General features: G+C 38.1%; 1 protein-coding gene across 1 annotated transcript in view; it reads left to right on the forward strand.

Moving 5' to 3' along the window:
* The window catches only part of hcn1 (hyperpolarization activated cyclic nucleotide-gated potassium channel 1), a 72818-nt gene extending 60015 nt beyond the window's left edge, over positions 1-12803 (forward strand). Inside the window, exon 8 of the mRNA XM_080873846.1 lies at positions 8255-12803. Within this exon, the coding sequence (XP_080729972.1) occupies positions 8255-9333 (1079 nt within the window). The 3' untranslated portion in view covers positions 9334-12803. The remainder of the gene's footprint in view (positions 1-8254) is intronic.
* The last annotated feature ends 1206 nt before the right edge of the window (positions 12804-14009 follow it).

The following is a 14009-nucleotide window of genomic DNA, read 5'->3' on the forward strand; positions in this document are numbered from 1 at the left end:
TGCCTTCTTTCCTCATAAAAGCATTGTGTCTGCCATCTTGTGCTGCATGACCTGTATGCTCTCTATTGATTTCTTTTTTTCTCGTGTCTCTTTCTTTACCTTAAAAAAAATATTACATATTAAAGAAAATTTTGATGTTACCAGCATTAATCCTTCTAAAGAAACAAAGTAGCGTTTTGTGGTTGGATTAACTGGAAGGCAGTGCATGTCGCTGTCCGGGAGGGAGTCAGGTCGCCCCCTCGTTGGTTTGGTGTTGACCCCCCCACTGGATGTCAGCGAGTGGATCGAAGCTAACCTCACATGCATGTGTGTCTGGCCCTCTTTCCACTCATCTGCACTCCTGGGTATGAGCAGCACCCCGCCCCATGTTAGAGTTCTCAAAATCCCCATAAAAAGAAACAAAGAGCTGGGTCAGGTAACAAGAGAGCCCCCACATTCACCGGGTCCAGTCGAGGACCTTGTGTAGCTTAATTCAGTCATCACATTATTTTTACTGTCTAGTAGAGAAATGTTTCAAGAGAAATTCAATCATGACAGATGATAGTTCAATACGTGATCACAATTCAGACACAGAGTCTTGTTAAAAAAAAGGGGCACATGTATGTAACGCAAACAGGGCAGTAATTGGTTGCACTGATCCTAATGTCGCACATTCTCCAACTTCGTTAAGTTCTTACGTCTGCTCTAACATTTTCTATAAGATTCCATTATGAATGACTTGAAAGTAATAACTCAGCATGCTTCATGTATAAGTTAGGCACACTGTTACATTACTTTCCACTTGTGTCACAGTGGAGCAGGAAAGATATTTAACGAATATACTGCAGATTATTTTACTATACTTTTTATACGATGTGGTATCTATGTAGTCTGATCCAACCGCTGGGCTGGGTAATCTCATTAGTTACTCTAAGAATATCTGAATTAATGTAGTGATCTTGTTATCCAATGTCTATCTAGGTAGAAGAATTTCAATTTTACTGCACTGTAAAGTCTCTAAAGCCTAGCAGGAATGTTCTTACTCCTTATATAATGCTCTAGGATTATCAAGCTAGAAACGACATGATATCTAGACAGTAATATCTCTGAAGAGTACAATTCTATTTTCTTTAAAAACACAATGCATTTAGAGCTTTTCCAGCATGTGCTAGGTTTGCCCACAGATTTAATCAGGGCACCATACACCTTTTTTCAACGCAGCCATTTTGACGTTACGCAGTAGGTAAACACAGGTGTTTCTCATCACTATAATTAAGGCTTGCACATAAATACCACAGAACCCTAATTAATGTCACTAGAAACACCTGTATTTGAATATTATGGTGTGTCTAAATGACTGCTCTGAAAAGAAGGTGGTTTATTAAGTTAATTAATCAGGTGCAGCCTATTTGTCAAAAAAAAACCTGGGCGATGTTCCCCATATGAAGACTGTTAAATGTTTTACCTTTTTGAAGCAACACTGCTTCTTTGCTTTTATTGTACCACATATGCAAAAAAAACAAAAAAAAGCCAAATCCTCTCACTCTGTATCTCTACTGGCTCTACTAATAAAGCCACCTTCTTGTCTTGTCCAATTTTTTTATGTCTGTGGATCGATTACTAAAAGAGGCCGTAATGTTGTTAGTGATTTGTTTAACGTGGAAACAGTTTCACCTAAAAACAGGGGGAAAAAGTAACTAAATAAAAATTCTTGAATTTGCAACTTCACAGTTTTCCTGTGTTGTCTCATGTTAGTTTTGCAGTAACTACATTTCTGTCAGATATTGCTGTTTTTTCCTTGTCATGTCTTTCTATCTGTGGTTTAGTTTTGCCTGAGACAGGCACATTAATAATTGCAAATTGCTTTGTAACCCAAATGTTGACTCAAAATTGGAATCCCGTAGTGTTGAAATCAATCAAACTCCAACAAGTGATGTATCTCATCGTCATGGCACGTGCTCCTCAGAATTATGTTCATATTCAACTATAAGCTGGTGGGTGGGCAGAGGGGGTAATGTTGACTGATGACTGGATTATTCTAAAATTCCTGACAAAACACACAACACACGTGTGTCAAAAAGAAGATCGACTATCGTTTTGAAGTTTTGAGTTTAGCATTTTGTTTTTTTCCATTTGTAGTTAGTTAAACTTAGAGATCACAAGCAAGACGTAGATGTGACTGTGAACTTGAAAGCACTGCACCCCCATACTATGGATATCACAGTACCAGAAATTTAGTAGCTGGCACCAATACCAATAGAATTACGCGATTCTAGGTATTCAGTTTGATTAAGAAAAAGAGAAATTACCCAGTGTACATAAACACAAGCTGCTTTATGAAAAAAAATTAATACGACAAGAATGTTAGCTCTGTAAATAAAAGCAACAGTGGAGAACAGAACAGAGACTGAAATGTGAGGATGGTTGCTGAGCAGCCTTTGAGGTATGGTGTTAGTTAGGGGGTTGTGTGTTATCTTGAGCACTTTAGGTAATGTTATGTTTATGGATTTTACATCAGACAAGGGGCTGTATTTCTATCCAGTCAGCCCTCAACAGAAAGACTTTACATTACCCTGCTCCCTGCAATAAAGCACTAATAACCAATTGTGATTCAGTTGTATATGAGCATAATTTGCAGGAGACAAAGTTGTGTTATTTTGACTACCATATTTTTTCAAAAGTCTTACAGTCTTCTTTGATAAAATGTGTTAATTTTGCATTGCTGAGGCTTTCACGACATACTGAGTGCCCTTTGACCTCAATAAGGCCTAATTTACATTTGCCCTTTTTATAATAACTACCAATAACTAAATGTTGGAAACTCAAAGTTAACCACTCTGACTGACACCTCTCAGAGTGATATAGATTCGATCCATCCTTTCAGACTAGCCATGAAGGGGGTTTTGTCTCATACGAGGGAAGACACTTTGTCATGATCTGTGCTGGTTGTATCGTTTCTATATCTGAACTGCATTTGGTTACATGCCTGTCTTGCTCTAAAAAGGAAAGAAAAAGAAGTAACCATGCTTTGAAACCAATAACGTGTTGTACATTTGACATTATCTTTTATCTATCTAAAAATTATTTGACCAGGAGTCCGTCTTGAGACGAGCTCATCTCGTTTTCAAGAGTGTCCTGGCCGACGAGTAGGCAACAGGTAAACACTTTATTCCAATTCCAGTATTCGAACAGGAGCAAACTGACCTATTAAAGCTTGCTAAATGGATCCAGTCTCAAATTCATCCTCCAAGAACTTTTACTCAAAGTCACATTGACTGTTTAACTCCAGCATCAGTGACACATAACTCAATTCACCCACACTAAAGCTGAAAACCTTTTGATGAAACGCATCATGTCAATGTCAGTAAATAAGACAATCAAGGAAACAAAAGATATCATATTCAGCGTTACATGTCATCTTTGATTTGCAACAGATTTTTCGCAGAATAATCAACTGGATTATTAACTCAGCTCAGACATTTTTAATAAATCTTTGAATGCTTCGTTCAAAGTGTATTCACAAATGAAATCATGTCTGCCGATTAGTAAAACCTTTACTAATGCAATGGCACATACAATCTTTGTTACATGCCGAGATCCCATTTCATTATTTATTCATATATCATCGACAGAAAAGATTTGTTTCTGATTGTCTGGCTTGAAGTATGTGGGTTTTTAATAATTTTCAAAACTGACACTGATCATAAGAAAGTCAGTGTTATCTTTTGGCTTAAACTTTAAAACATGTTACTTTCTAAAATCAAAGACGTTTCTTTTTCACAGAGGGCAGCTGCGAAATAGTCCACAATGGTCCTGTTGTAAATCCATTAAGCCACTTTACAGTCTTCTTTGACCAATATTCAGGCCTGTAAATATAAGTATGTAATATAACATAGTAATGCAATCCATTTGTGTATAACCTTAAAGTTATGCATGACATTTTTAAATACATCCGGGTGGTAGCTAGTAACAACAACCAAAATTTACAATGAGCCTTGCACTTGTACCGAAAAATAATGAATACTAATCTTGCAACTGCAGTTTCTGTCTGTATGTTAGTATTGGATTTGTTGGTCCACATTTTCTGCAGGAATTCTGCATTCCCCTGCCTCTGGCTTGGCAAATGATTAAAATAACTGGAGAAAGATTTAGATCCTAGCGTAAAAAATTAGCTTAACTAGTGACAATGCTAACAACAGCTGCCACTTCTTGCCACCACTTGGGCTCCGCCCACAAAACATGTCATCAACTTTTGTAAACACTTGAAATGTCTATCCGGTCTTTAAGTGATGACGTGTGAACCCTGTTTCCGGGTCCAGACTACTCTGCGTTTATTAAGGCTGTTGTGTTTTTAACATGTTTTGATGCTTTGTATCTTGTTCTCTTTAATCTGAACAAGCCCCTAAAAAAGGCAGTGATCACTGCCGGCCTCTTGGTTTTTATTATCACTGTTCATTTTAAAGCTCGCTTTTTAAAACCTGCCCATGCAGCAGTAAATTAATCACTAACCTTGTATTGTGGGTCAGTTATCTCAGTTGTTCTCCATTCTCCAGCTTCATTGTGCTAATATGTTTATATTATGCTAACCACAGCTGTGCAGCTAGCCATCACATAGCACATCATTATATACCAGCTAGCCCAACTTCAGTAACCCCACAAACATCAGTAATATTTAGTTTCATGTCTTCATTTATTTCGGAAGTGATAGCAGAGCTGTACATTTGAATTTTTCAGAAATCCCTCAGTCAAAACATAGTATATTATGTTTACGTGGAAACTAGCGAGCTAACTTCCCGCTAACTTCTAACTCCATTAAATGTCATAAATTCTGTTTTCATGGATGTCTGGATGTTAAACTTAATTGTTACACCTGGTAGAGCAGCCACACTGATCATTTTATTTCAGATAAAAGAATTTAGACAGTTTTTAACTCTCAGTGATGCCACGGTGTTCCTTTGACTTTGGGACCTAAAGCGGAGTTTGGACCTGGAAATGGCTAATGACGTCAGGCTAAAAGACCGGGTATAAGACAATAAATTTTATACTAGTTTTCAGTCGCTGTAAAAGGCCAAATCCCACTAACATAAAATTCATAGAATGTTAGCTGTAGACCCTTTCTTAGCTTTTGTCATTTGATATTTGAGCTGCTGCTGACCACCAAAGTCTGCTAGAATATATAGTTTGTAGTATGCACATTTTATTATTTAACATTTTATAGGCAAAATTTGGTTTCTTATAGATATAACAAAACAAATTATAATTAGTAAAGAGAAAAAAAAGTGAACTGGTACAGCAAAATCTGTATTTTTTCTTATTTCAATTGTGACATATAATAAACTCCATATTTCCAAAACTAAAATAAAGGCTTTTCTAGCATATGTAAGTCATTTTTGTAACTGTTAGCTGAAGCTAACTGTTTAGCTGTTCATTGAGGACTATCTCATGTGTGCCCTCTTGGTTTCAGTGTAATGGCATTACAGGAAGTACATCAAGTGAATGAGTTCCCTGTAGATTGACTCAACACAGTAATTTTTTCACACATAGATATCTATCTGTAAAAACATGAATGCATCTGGAGTTATCTTTCAAAGATATGCATTTTTTAATACAGTCTTCATTGTCTATTATATATGATGTCTGTAAACATTATATTGTGTTCTGTGTTTTGTTTTTTATTGGTTGATGTTTGTTGGCTATCAAGCTGTTTTATGTTTAGTGTATTGAATGTAAATAGTGGGAATTGGGGACTTATCTGATATTTTTACTATTATTTATTTTAATTTTGTCAAAGCTGAGTGGTTTTTACTTTTACTTTTTATTTTTTTTTAAAGCATATTGTTTCCAAAGCCTTTCTATTCAAGTTTAGAAATGGGCTACTGTTCTAGTAGTAATATGCCCAAAGTGCCTTGCTGAAACAGAAAGGGAGAAATGGATTCCTACCAAGTTGTATTTATTAGCCCGGAAAGTATTAGTGGAAAATATACACAATATGTCAGGTTTTGCCGAGCTTATACAATATGTCTGCCTCTCAATCCTCTCAATGTATTTGTTTTTTGGGGTAAGTTTAATTCTGTGATCAAAGCGAGACAGTAATTCTGTAAATGTGCAACATGAAGTAAATAAAGTTATTTAGGTACAAATAAAGAGTGTAAATAATATATAAGCTGAACGAACTATTGATGCAATGTAGATTCAGCCTGGTCTGGGCAGCTGAACCAAGTTAGCTCACAACAAATGTTTATTGTTAAAATTTTCATCATTCTTCATACCTACAAATTGTATTATTCAATAGGATCAACTGTAAAGCAAATATATGAATGTATGGGAATTTCACGTGCTGTAGCCATGATGCACCATGGAAAATAACAGCTCCCCACGTAATGAACGGAAATCATTTGTTTCTAACAAAATAACCTAAATGTTGCTGCATATGTGTAGCTCAAAATGCTATATTGGCATTTTTTGAAACTGTCTGTATGACAGATATAATTAAATGAAAGTAAGTGCTTTTAGCTTGTATAGTATCAATATGCAGTAAACATACTGTACAGTAAACTAAGTTTGCCTGACTTTAACTCTATTTAACTGTGCACAAAACACTGATAATGAGATACTTTTCTTTTCAGAGGTATACAGAAGAATCCCTGTTTCCCTGAAACCCAGTTATTGCCCCTGTCTCTAACTTGTTGGTGTGTTCAGATGTTTCTGTCAGAGTGACAAGCACACCAAACAATGAACATGTGTTGTCCTTCCAATCTACAGAGTTTAATCCTGTCACCTTTAAATATGCAATGAAAACAGACGTGTAAGTTAACGATAGTCTTATAATTAGTGTGTGGTGCTTGTTTTAGCTACCCGACCCTGTAGAGATTGCTGCAGTCGAGGAGAAAAACATCAAACTGAGGCCTTTATCCTGAGAAAAATGCATTAAAATATTACAGCAATCTATTTTCAGCTGCTACAGCAGCAAAAGTCCTGTCTTATAGTTGAATGCATGACTTACCAGCAGCCTTGAGAGGTGAAAGCCATCCAGCATATGCTGCCAAATGGTGAACTCAGTGGAAAAATCTTCTGCCAGTCAAGGACAGGGCTGAATGATTGATTGACTGTGGCTAAAGCCCTGAGCACACTAAAAGTCCACTTTGTCTTCTTTACCGGCAATGCGTTGCTGCTTGTCAATACACGATCAGTAGTAATGACAGGAAACACTTCCCATGAAGACGTTTGGACACTATCACTCAAAGTAAATATGTTTATTAGGTCTTTAGATTTGGCAATTCCTTCTAAGACAGGCTCGTTTGAAGATGTCTTTATATGCCCATTTACAACAGCTTCTTCTTTTTACTCAAACTCCCAAAGCCACAAAAGTGGCTGGTGTTTAAAAAGCCATCTGCCAAGCCTTTTATTATTACGGTTCAAGACCTGTGACATGCTAGGAAAGACTTTCATGTGGGCTCAAAATGCCCTTTATAGTGCATATGAGTGGAGTACTTTTTAAAAGCAGTTTGTTTACAGTATTAAAGGAATACTGTGTTTTGTTTAAATATGCAGACAAACTGCTTTGCACTAGTCAATATAAAATATAACTTGAAGAGAATCCCATTCATTGTGTGGTTAGATGATTAATATTAAGTTAGATTTTATACATTATGTATATGATACATAATGTATAAAATAAGATATATTTTCTTCTTATTTGACTTTGTTTCCACACTATAGATGTTACGCAGAATGCCCTTGTGATGTGTTATGGCTTTGATGTCAATGTGACCATGTAGCTAGACCGTGGCTTTAAATTAAGCCTTAGACCCTTTTCTTCTAAAATATCTAAAATCAGTCATGTCATGTGTGGGTACAACTCATCAGTATTCTTCTGTGTTTCACTGCCACTTCACAGTCTGTGCTATCAAGTCACACTTTCAGTAATCTTTGTCTCCTTACGTGTCCTTCACCCCTTCAAACTGTATATTTCCCACAGTCATTTCCATTTAATGTCTTTCAAAGGTTTATTCACTGTAACAGCCTTTAGTGAATGTGTAAAGATGCAGTTTGTGTGGTTAAAAGTAGCCCATTTATGAATGAATGTGGAATGAATACAGTGAAATGCCTCTGTTAAAGAATTGGCCTTGATCAAAGGAAGAAGCTAATGTGTGATTAAAACCCACAAGCTGCGTCTTTACTGACCCGTATCCTGTTTATTCCTGTGGTGCAGTATAGTTTATCCAAAGTTTACCGTGGCTGTGTGTATTCACGTGTCCTGACTGCACCCCAACAGGGAAGAAGAACTCGTTGCTGCTGCAGAAGTTCCAGAAGGATCTGAACGCCGGGGTTTTCAACACACAGGAGAACGAGCTGCTGAAGCAGATTATCCGTCAGGACAGGGAGATGGTAATGATGGTGGACCGCAAGCAGTCGGTAACCGGGATGAACTCAACACCAATGTCAGGAAATTCCATTATTAACTCACCAGCCCAGCCGCCCTTCTCCACTGCTTTTGGCACCACTCAGCTGCAGCAGTCCTCTGTACCCCTGACCTACAGCGCTTCAGCTATTGCTAATGCCTCCGCTGCCCGCATGATGCCAGCCGCTGCCGTTGCTGCTGCTGCAGCACAGGGGCTTTACCAAACTCAAAGTGGAACCCTAAATTTGTCACAGACCCCACTACAGCAAGGCACAATCATGTCTCCCTGCTCCTTCACAGCTGCCATGTGTAGCCCGCCTGTGCAGACCCCTTTGGCTAACCGGAGCTTCCAGTATGGCTCCCCCACAGCCTCCCAGCTGTCCCTTATCCAGCAACCCATTCCCCAGCCATCTCTGTCTACGCAACAGCTTGCTCAGCAGCCTGCTGCGCCAACTGCAGCCACATCCTCTGCAGCGCAGCAACAGCAGCAGCAGGCGTCACCTCAGCAGCAGCAGGTCCCTTCACCTCAGCGGGGGGACATCCACAAGAGCACGCAGGCTCTACAATCAGGCAGCTTGAGTCGAGACATCCGACACTTATCAGCCTCCCAACCATCACTACCACATGACACATCTCTGGGGCCCAGAGTGCATCCCACCTCAGGAGACTCCCTGGCCTCCATCGTGCCACCCACAGCAGCGGTGATCCAGGGAATGAATCTACAGAGTGGCATCCGCACCACTGTGCCCCAGCGGGTCAATTTATTCCGCCAGATGTCGTCAGGAGCCTTGCCTCCCGTGCGCTCAGCTGCAGCAGCGGCAGCTGCAGCAGCAGTGGCAGCAGCGTCCTCATCCTCAACCCAGCACAGGGATTCTCCCGGATCTAGAAGAGATTCAGTGCTCAGCAGTACAGAAACTGAGCAAGACAAAATGCGTTTTGCATCAAATTTATGATCCCATTTTACCCTCCCTCTCTTTTTTTAAACAGAAATATGTTTCAAATCATTTTTAATGGAGCTAGAACAAAAGAGGTCAAAATGAGGAACTTTGGCATTGTTTTCTTTCTCTCCAATTTTCTTCTAAAGTAACCTCATAGAAATGCTGTATATATAACCCATGTATTATATTTTAGACAATTTTGTCTCCCTAAACTTAAGAATGTATATTATACAGATACACGCCCTTTCTTTGATCATATCTATATATACATATATAGATATGTATATATAGATGTGAAAGCGTGTGTGCACGTGTGTGCACGGGGATGTGTGTGTTTGTGTGCATGGGACCATGTCAAAAAAAACACCAACAACATTGGCAATGGCAATTTCAATCTGTAGTATAAACATGAGTCTTCCTTTCTGAGAAATGTAAAAAATTATATATCTATATCTATAGATATATATAGATATATATATATAAATTAAGTTTTTTTATTTTTCATTGAATTTTTTTGTTTGTTTTTGCTCTTGATTTTTTTTTAAAACTTGTTTGCATTGTGGACTCTCACAATGACTTTTTCATTTTCTACTAAAAGAAGAGCAAACTTATCTTCTCCTATTAAGCAGCTTTAGCACCACTGTGGAAGAATAAATGCAAATAATGCCGACCAATAATCTTAACAAGCACACAATCGGTCTCAAACCATTTTCCTGGAAACTCACCTAAGAACAAAATAACAATACTGTAACTATTCCGTTGCTGTCTGCGATGGAAAATACAGTCTGATAAACCACTACATCCCCACAGAGGCGCACACACACACAAACCATGGCAGTGTTATGGGTCCAAAGGGAATAGATATTAGAAATGCTGCTTTCTTTGTTTATTTTGGAGGAAAATGAAGTGTGTGCACAGATATGGATGGATGTTATTGTTTTCTATTTCTGATTTCTGATGGCTGAGATGTTACTTAATGTTGCTTAAAACTTCTGTGTATATTTATAGTATTTATAAACTAAAGATTATCACCATTATGCAATAGACTGTGACATAAAAATTAACTATATGTGTCCTGTAAATAGTTTTGTAGATCTAGTATTTACAGATACTGTGTGGTGCATTCTCTATCATAACAATGTCTTACTTCTATCAGGAACCTGGATATCATTTATGAGAGATAAACAAACCTTAATGCAATAGCTAGCACTACTTGATTGAAGGACATTTATAAATCTTATCTTCTCTCTTTCTGTCTCTCTGTATACTACCCTTAGTCCTAGCGTAGTTTCTGATTTAACATCGAGTGGACATACAGTATACAGTATTTACCTACAATACACAACTTCGTTTCAGTGTCATCCTATTAAAAGCAAATGCTTCTTTTCTATAACGTAACTCCAAAGTACTGCCAGGGATTATTTACCACACAGCTGGTATGAACATGTATGGCTTAGGTGTGAAAATTAGACTTTCTTTTTCCTTTTTTACCCATTATATTTCCTTTTCTTTTATATATAAACCACAATTTAGATTTTGAGCTAACCAGCTCCTGGTGTACATTTGTACTGTACTGCTGTCATATCAGTTGAAGCACAACATTTCTAGTACCTATGTTTTAGTTTCAAGACATCAAGTATTCAGTCACTCAGTTGTGCAGGAGGACATTTACACTGAAAGCTGTTTATAAACCGCTGTTAGTGACAGAAAAAACGAAATGCTGGTTTGCATTAAGGTTTCTGTCTCATGTAAATCCATTATGTGGGCTTAGCTACTCTAAACTGACCAGGACTTTGAGGCATGGACGCAAGGTCGAGCAAGCAATATTTTAATATCTGTCAAAGGGAATATTTTGAATATTTAAATCTACACGAAATCTCAGGACGACCAGTCGTTTTCCTGCTTATAGAAGACGGCCGTGCTTATGCGGTCTTCTTGATCAAACGTCTCGGCCATGCAGAATTTCTACTCAGAGTCAGAGTCACCATGGCACCCGTGTCCCATCAGGTTAAAGTGACTAAGCCCTCACAGCAACCATGTTAAAAGATGGCTCTTCACTACAGGTTGTGCCGATAGTGTACCAATACAGTCAACCCCATCACGAAAGCATGCGCTGTCACAAATACTTAAAAAGATACTATCTCAAAAATGTTGACGTTAAATGTAATGTTAGATTATGTTTTTGTTCATTGTCTGTCTGCCTAGATGTTATCTGTGTGTGAACAGAAGCATTGACTTTTCACATGGACATTCTAAAGTATTTGTGCCTAAACTATAGCCATGTTCCATCCTTTGTTATGAGTGTGAGCTTGGTGCATATTGGGGTGGGGTGTGGTCCGGGGCACTTCTGCACACTACTACGCAATCATCCTTACTATACTCTATGTGTTCTATGTCTCAGTGTTTTTAGACGAGAAAGGAGTAAGCAATGAAGATGGCCAAATGTCTCCGTTTATCCAATTGGTATCTTTACTTCCGGTACGAACTTTTAGAGGCAGGTGTTTCTAACATTCTAAGTCAAGCTATATAGATATTCAGTGAGGTTTATGTACAGTTTAAAAAAAAATAAATAGAGAAGAAGTGCAATCTTTAGACTTGCAGTGACACCAGTGAGACATTGTACAAATTTGAGCACCTTTATACCTTTCTTTGTAGCTAACCACTGACGTTTGGGTTGAATATCGACGCGTGGAAGGAAACTGGCCAAAGCAAAACATTTTAAGTCATTGTCTTTGTTTTGAATTGCACTTTCTGACTTACTAATAACAACATGTAGATTCTTTCAGCTAGGTTAGATGTCGCAGTGAGGGAGCAATATCTCCGGGTATTTGGGTGGAGATGTTCTATTTACAACGAAGAGCGCTTAATCGTGAATACGCCATAGTGTATAGGAACTAGTTCACAGTCGAGATGGACAGCGGCACTGTTGGTTTGTGCTGTTTTTGATACTTGCCTTTGGAGGGAGAGCTTCCCAACTATGTGCTTTTTTTTCACTATACCAATCGCAACTAACATACTGGAATGGGCATTAATGGTGATGTATAACACAAACTAATGAGCTTACATATTAGCAGTATAGAGACTCTCAACAAACCAGCACATATATTTGTATATTTTTGTTTCTTGTTTTGTTGGTTTGGAGAAGAAAAAAAACAAGAGATGCAAAAAGAACTGACAATGCCCAGAGAGGACGAGCCAAATCTTTGATTTGGTTTTGACGACCACAGGTTTCATATGTTTACTGATGATATGCGTAGTGGAAGGAGGGGCGGGAGCGACGGTGAGCTGCTCGGTCCTCTTAAACCCCACTCACATGATCACTGTTCAGCTCATTCATGTAATCCAAGGCTTCGAGTAAAAAGAACTGTCAGTCGGTTACTTAATACGGACGAAAGAAAGATAAATGTAAACTTTCTTACAAGAATATGCAGACAAACAGTGTTTGTCAAAAAATCTTTTTGATTTTTTTTTTGTTTATTTTGTTTGTAAATAATAAACCTTGAAAATATAGAAAATAAACAACATATTGTCATTTAAACTGAGTGCGTGTCGTTGTGTTTTCACAGCGATTGAGCTTTTGCCCATTCGCAGGTTTTAACAAGTGTTAGATAATGTGGAAAATGGAGAAATATTCAGAAGGGATGAAGCAGTGATGGAGAGGCTCTGAGAGCATCAGGGAATACATTTCTGTCAACACATTTTGTGTCATTACCAACAAATAAAACTACTGGTCATCTAATCATAATACAAAGGTAGATTTCTCAGTATCTATTCATAGGGGAAGAGTTACTAAATACATGCTCATGTAAGATGGGATTTATTAGTTCCACATTATTACAGCAGCAGACTGGACAGAGCAGGAATAAGCAGATGCAGCATGTGTCTGTAAAGTGTTTAATGCAGGCTAAATAACATTTTATTAAAACTGTAGTATATCTAGTAGAACAAACAAAAGCTAATCTGCAGTGATCCTGGTATTTAATGAATTATTTTTCTCTGTTTTAGAGCAATAACCTATCCATTCGTCGACTTACTTCCACTTATCCAGTTCAGGGTCACGGTAACAGGGGATGTGCAGTGAGTTTTTACCAAGGGGTTGCATGAAAAACTGGGTCTTCTATGGAGGATCACATCAATAAACTTACAAAAGATACAATTCTAATTGAGCAGAATTGAGTTTAGCTTGTTTGGCCGCCGTCTACAACAGTCCCACACACAAGTTTAATTGAGCTGATTTGTTTAGTTCCAAATCACGACAGCTCCCTGAAGGCGCTTCTCATGTAATCTCCCAGACCACCACTGCTGCTGAAGTCAGTCATTGTCAGTATGCATGTTTAAATAGCTCGTGCTGTCACTGTGGACAAATGTGTAAACAGAACAATACCTGGGGCACTATCCAAGAACAGGTGGTATAAACTTATGATTATGGGAGCCGAGTTGTTGTCACTGTCAAACACAAAGAGACAAACAAGTGCGCACTCTCCGAACCACACCGTGGGCCAAATAACATGACATGACTTTTCAATTAAGAAATAAGAAGACTACACCCATGACAACAACACGTGTCCTATTTACATCAGACTCAATATGAGGACCAAATTCCATAACAATTTTCTTATTTATTTATTTGCCTTATAGGTTAGCTGCAGCACAAAGCAGGAAGATTAACATGAAGGGTGCAAATAAGTCAG

Source organism: Rhamphochromis sp. 'chilingali' (assembly GCF_963969265.1).
Source record: "Rhamphochromis sp. 'chilingali' genome assembly, chromosome: 2".
In the NCBI taxonomy this organism is placed as follows: domain Eukaryota; kingdom Metazoa; phylum Chordata; class Actinopteri; order Cichliformes; family Cichlidae; genus Rhamphochromis; species Rhamphochromis sp. 'chilingali'.